This window comes from Paramormyrops kingsleyae, chromosome 24, assembly GCF_048594095.1.
Source record: "Paramormyrops kingsleyae isolate MSU_618 chromosome 24, PKINGS_0.4, whole genome shotgun sequence".
In the NCBI taxonomy this organism is placed as follows: Eukaryota; Metazoa; Chordata; class Actinopteri; order Osteoglossiformes; family Mormyridae; genus Paramormyrops; species Paramormyrops kingsleyae.
The window spans coordinates 4,660,923-4,667,004 of NC_132820.1; the positions used below are offsets into that span (position 1 = coordinate 4,660,923).

General features: G+C 42.6%; 1 protein-coding gene across 1 annotated transcript; it reads left to right on the forward strand.

Annotated features, from left to right (window-relative positions):
* The first annotated feature begins 1,203 nt into the window (after positions 1-1,203).
* On the forward strand, positions 1,204-4,315 carry zmat2 (zinc finger, matrin-type 2). Its single transcript, XM_023823999.2, has 6 exons — positions 1,204-1,283; positions 1,704-1,794; positions 2,164-2,287; positions 2,752-2,825; positions 3,211-3,356; positions 3,650-4,315. The coding sequence occupies exons 1-6, from the start codon at positions 1,266-1,268 to the stop codon at positions 3,791-3,793; spliced, it is 597 nt and encodes a 198-aa protein (XP_023679767.1). The 5' UTR covers positions 1,204-1,265; the 3' UTR covers positions 3,794-4,315.
* Positions 4,316-6,082: the final 1,767 nt, after the last annotated feature.

Here is a 6,082-nt window from a genome sequence, read left to right on the forward strand (position 1 = left end):
ATTCCATTATCTCTCCCGCTAATATATTATTTTTACTATTTAAATTTTTTCATTATTTTTATTATTTTGCTTGGAGCAGGCTAGCCTTTCATTTCACTACCAAGTTCTACCTGTATTATTATGTGTGTGACAAATAAACTCTTGAATCCTGAACCTAATGATCTGGTCGATCCATACAGAGATGAATCAGACGCACCAGCTTCTCAGGGTGTTTTGATGTCCGTGACAGTAACAGGACACAGCAGGAGGTGAAGAAAAAAACACATAGCACGTGATACTTTTTGAGTTTATATTTTTCAGAAGAAGAGAGGTTCATTTAAGCATTATCGGTAAATTAATTGTAGAACTGCAGAAAATGACGTGTCAACAACAAAATGCAGCGCATCAATGCTGTCTGCGTTTCGTTATGAGTAGTGATTGCGTTCGGAGCTGCGTGATTGAGTTCACTTCTCTTTTTTTTTAATAAATTCTCTACTTATAAATTAGATTATTGTGCACTTGTTACAGGTCAGCAGAAGTCAGGATGCAACCACTGAAAGATCTAGCAGTCCTGTTTATATTATTGATATTAATATAATGAAAAGTCCAAAGGCCAATATGTTGCGTTTTTCTCTACTGATCTGGGATCCTCACTATGTTGATTGGTTTTTGTTTCTGCCTAAGGCCTAATTATGTTTGAATATGATTTGACCCACTTGCTACTTAAGGAGCCCAAGTAATTAGCCAAGGAGCATTATAGAACTAGAATAATCTGAATTATATGTCAAATGTTACGTTTTAGAGCTAGAAAGCAATCAGCTTATATTAAATGAAAGTCTTCTACCGTTAAAATACATTAAAAAATAGGAAAAAGAACCAAACGGGTATAATTTGTAATATCTAGGCCTAATTGTGACATACAAACTAAATATGGGTTCACAAGAAAACCAGCCTACAGTGAGCTCCAAGAACTAAGAGTATCGAACATCGGTTTAATGAGACATTCAGCTAAAACAAAGATGCATTAGTACTGTTTAATTCGGTGAAACATGATAGTAAAGTAGGAAATTAATGCAATTTACAAGACACTGTGGCAGAGGTTTAAGTAATAATTAGTATTATCGTATATAAATAATACGAGACTCATCTGGTTTACTAGAACATGGTAAATATTTAACATTTTAACATGTAATTGAATCTATCATCTCGTGTTCCTATTTCCAGACCGCCCGCTATTCTGACATCATTTCCGGCGCACATCCTCGAGACCAGACACTGCTACCAATATGGCGTCCGGCAGTGGGGTAAGTTTTCTGTGTGCTGTCGTGCATTTTGCCGTTTTGTTTCGGAATTGTTTTGGTAATATTTGTATTGTTATACGGAATACGGAAGCTAGAGTCCCTTTACACGTATCTTCAGAACGAGCAGCATGTAGTTTTGGGGAAAAGAAAGTTATAAAGTGTCATAAGCAGCTATACAGTATAAGCTCTACTGGCTAAACAACATTTAGTGGTTAGATAATTGTGACTATTATTTAAAATATAATGCCGCGTTTAGTGATCTGCTTAAATAACTATGTTTCAAACCTGAAATGTTAATGGAAAACAGGTTCATATTTGTGAAAGGAATATGCCGTTTGTATGCGATAGATATGTTTCGGCTTCCGTGTGAAAATTCACAACAACAAAAATTCACAAAGGTTTTAACGTTTGTCTTTGCACAAGAATAAGAATGACTTTCGGAGAAAGTGGGATAAAGATGAGTACGAGCAGCTGGCCCAGAAACGCCTCACCGAGGAGCGCGAGAAGAAAGATGGTAAGATTGCGTGTTTAGTGTTTACCCGACGTCATCGTAGCCGGTTTTCGGTGGGGGGACTGGACGGGTGGAGTGCTTGATTCTGATTCTGTAATGAAATCAATCGCTAATTCCAATTTTGCCTCTTACCCTAAGTTAGTGTGCTTAAGTGTTTGTATGTATGTTGCGTTTTTCGGAGTGATTTTTCTGTATATTTCTGTAACAGAATATAATAATTTTGTGTATAGCTAAAATGTTTACAATTTTCTGTCGCAAAAATTGAGGTTCAGCAATAAAACCTCAAATATGAAGCAGCTTCTTTTTCTTTTGCCCTCTTAGTTTCAAACACCATAAGTTGGTATAACAATGCATCCCCCCCCCCCCCTCCAGGAAAACCGGCCCCCCCTGTCAAGCGGGAGCTCTTGCGACACAGGGACTACAAGGTTGACTTGGAGTCCAAGCTGGGCAAGACCATTGTCATCACAAAGACAACGCCACAGGCTGAAATGGGCGGGTACGTTTTGGGACAAATGGATTGGCCCACTAAAGCAGTGCCCTACATTTCTGTATTCTAAGAGTAATTTTTGAATTCAGAGATCAGTGGTCATTGACACACCACAGTGCACAACAACTAAATGAGTCCTCTGCATTTAGCCCATATGTGACATAGCAGGGGGCAGCTAATTCAGCACCTAGGGAGCAGTGCTTGGGGGCGGTACCTTGCTCAGGGTACCTCAGTGGTGCCTTGCTGGTCGGGGATTCAAACCAGCAGTCTTTCAGTTACAAGTGCGCTACCCTAACCTTCAAGCCACCACTGCCCATGAGTAATTTCCTGTAGTAGAAAGGGTTGTAGCTGGTTTGTAGCCACATAGCAGATTTACAGGTTTAATGCCCCCCCTTAAAATTTCTGCCTGTGGGCCTGCTTATAGATTAGTAATGATGCACAGTTCTCTAACCTGCACTCTTCTGTCCATCCAGCTACTACTGCAACGTCTGTGACTGCGTCGTAAAAGATTCCATCAACTTCCTAGATCACATCAATGGCAAGAAGCGTAAGTGTGACGGAGCAGCGGCTGCCGCTTCGCAAGGGGGGGGGGCGTCTTACTGAGGTCCATTTTGGGGAATTTTACTTTTGAAATGGCAGCCATTTTCAGGGACTTCCAGTGGGCAATTCTAAGGGTGCCACGATTCATCAAGTGTGGACTTATTGTGAAGGGATGAGTGAGAGAGGAGACAAAACACAAAAGCTGTAGCCTTTGAAAGGGTTTTGTTGGTATAATAGTTGTTAAATGTAAAATTAGCCTTGTAATTGTACTTCACAAGTAAAATTGACTTGACTCCTTTATATAATAAGCAGACGATACAGAAAAAGAGCAGTGATTACCTCCTGAATGGAGTACAGGTCACAACTGAGGCCGTACTAATGTCCCCCCGTAGACCAAAGAAACCTGGGAATGTCCATGAGAATCGAGCGCTCCTCGCTGGACCAGGTCAAGAAGCGTTTCGAAGTCAATAAGAAAAAGCTGGAGGAGAAACAGAAGGAGTATGACTTTGAGGAGCGCATGAAGGAGCTACGGGAGGAGGTCAGTGATGCAGGACCTTGGTAAATGCAGCATGAAATATTAACATGTTTAAATATATTACATTAGCCTTTATGTAAGGTGGTCAGCGATCAGTAACAAGGTAAATTCAGTTGATTCATATTTGACTTCACTGACAAAGAATTGACAAAGAAAATGTCTGTGTGGAAGATACGTGAATGAACTTTTATTATGAAACCGATTAACTTGCAACATTAACTGGAAGTAAAGACCTCCTGCGCCCTGCGTGTATACATACATATTGTTAAATTCATACTTTCCTTTTGTGGTCGTAGGAGGAGAAGGCAAAGGCCTACAAGAAGGAGAAGCAGAAGGAGAAAAAACGAAAAGCAGAGGAGGACCTCGCCTTTGAGGAAGATGACGAGATGGCTGCCGTGATGGGCTTTTCCGGCTTTGGCTCCTCCAAGAAGGGCCACTGATGGCATGGAGTTCGTCCACAGAACTGCAGGCTCTGAATTCCAGCACTCAGACGCCCCCCCCTTCCTTTTTGTTGAGAGAAGCAGTAGTCGGTCCCTTCTCGGCGACCTGTGGGAAGCCGCGGCCTTGATTACTTCCTCCACTGACTCCCCACCACTGCTGTGTGTCGCATAAGGGGGGGGTTACAGCCCAGATTCCGGGCACTGATTAAAAATAATGGGAAAGGGTTTTTTTATTGTTATTTAAAGAGTAAGTTGAGTTGGCTGTGTGAGCATGCAGACTTTCTTTGCAACTCGTTCCACACAGTTGGCTGAAAACTTAAAACCGTCTGTGGGGGGGACATCTTAGTTTTTATATATCGAGAAAGAAACCCATCCCAAAACGTCCTCCTCACGCTTAATATTTTGACCAGCTTAGGATCTTCACATGTATAGCGTAAGAGATGTGCAAGGAGCCTCTGTGTTCTGTGCTCCTTGTTGGATCAAGGGAAGTTTGATTTAATAAACAGCGCGACTTTTGTGCAAGTTCTCTGCCTTTTCTGTGACTGTCAGAATGAGCATGCCCATTGTTATAGCTTAATACCACTGAATTGTATCGTTTTGTCTCATCGTTACAAAATGAATTTTATTTTCCGGGGTCATACTGGCTGATGCAGTACGGAAATTTGTCCAGTAAAATCCAAACAGCGGTAGAGTTAGTTACCATCTGGGGAGTAGAACCAGCAGGCTGCCTCTGTCTCGTTACGGTGAGTTTGGCGGCACTTGAGTCTGTTTACATGGTGATGACTATGCAGATGCTCCTTTACTCGCGAACGAGATACGTTCCGAACGGCCGTTCGTAACTTGAGATGTTCGTAAGTCGTTATTCAACATAATCTTAAGGGTATACGCAAGTACAAAGAACTAGGATGCTGGGAGTACGCACGCTACGTTGTAGCGCGGCGGGAGTAGCGGCCAGAAGTCGTGCTAGGTGGAATTGGCGTGCAGAAAAAATATATATATCTTGCGGACAGGAAACGGGAGCCCAATGGACATAATTTGGACTTAGTCCTCTTCGTTCGTATGTCTGAAAGTTCGCAAGTAGAGGAGCGTCTGTATATTATGTCTGGCCTAGTCAATATTGCCATTTAGTGTACACTGAGCATTCTTTGCCGGAAACATTTCTTCTTGTGGTGACGTGTAGTAAATTTCTCACTTTTTTTTCTCCTCCATTCCTTTCACACGCTGGCTTACGTACTGTGCACTGAAGGTAGAGTGGAGCTTTTTTTTTCAGAATGAGAACCAACTTTATTTGCGAAAATGTGCTGGGGCACACAAGGAATTTGGTTCCGGCTGTTAGAGACTCCCTAGTACACAGTACAAACAAATTACACTATACAAGAAATAAAATAAATTTAAATTAAATTAATTCATGGAGCTTGCTTTTGTTTTCTGGTGTATAAATTCAAGTGGTTACTGGCACCAAGTTGAAGTTGGCAACATATAGCGCAGGATGACCAAACGGCTATGCTGTACCTTCTATAAGCTGACGTTGGTCGTGACTGATGGTTATGGATTTGCCAGAATTTGTTCTGGCCTGACAGAAGTACCTAAACTGGGTCCTAAATCCCTCTCTGCTTGGAGGAGAAAATGTTTCACATTTTTTTTTAGTGGTAATACTGACCTATCCATTCAAGAAAGTAGGGTTAGATAGTGCCTAGAACAGGGGTGTTGCACTCCGCTCCTGCAGGGCCAGAGTCCTGTTCCACCGCAAACGATTCAGCTCAAGGGCTGTACCGTAATCAGCCAAGGAGTTGCAAGGAGTTGAATCAGGTGTGTTAAACAAGGGGAAACCTAAAAATGTGCAGGGCTCCGGCCCCCCAGGACTGGAGTTTGACACCCCTGCCCCAGGACAGTTCCTGAAATTTCTTCTCTGCCAGATATTCCGTGATCAACTGTAAGTGGTATGATTGCAAAGTGGAAGCGTTTAGGAACAACAGAAACTCAGCCATGAAGTGACAGACCAGGTAAAGTAACAGATGGGGGTCTCTGAGTGCTGAGGCGCATAGTGTGTAAAGGTCACCAACGCGCTGTTGACTCGGTAACTACAGAGCTCCAAACTTCCTCTCATTAACCTCAGCACCAAAATTGTGTGCGGGGAGCTTCATGGCCGAGCAGCTGCATGCAAGCCTCACATCACCAAGCACAATGCCAAGCGTCGGGTGGAGTGCTGTAAAGCACACTGCCACTGGGCTCTGCGGCATGGGAAGTGTGTTCCGTAGAGTGACAAATTATGCTTCTCTGTCTGGCAGT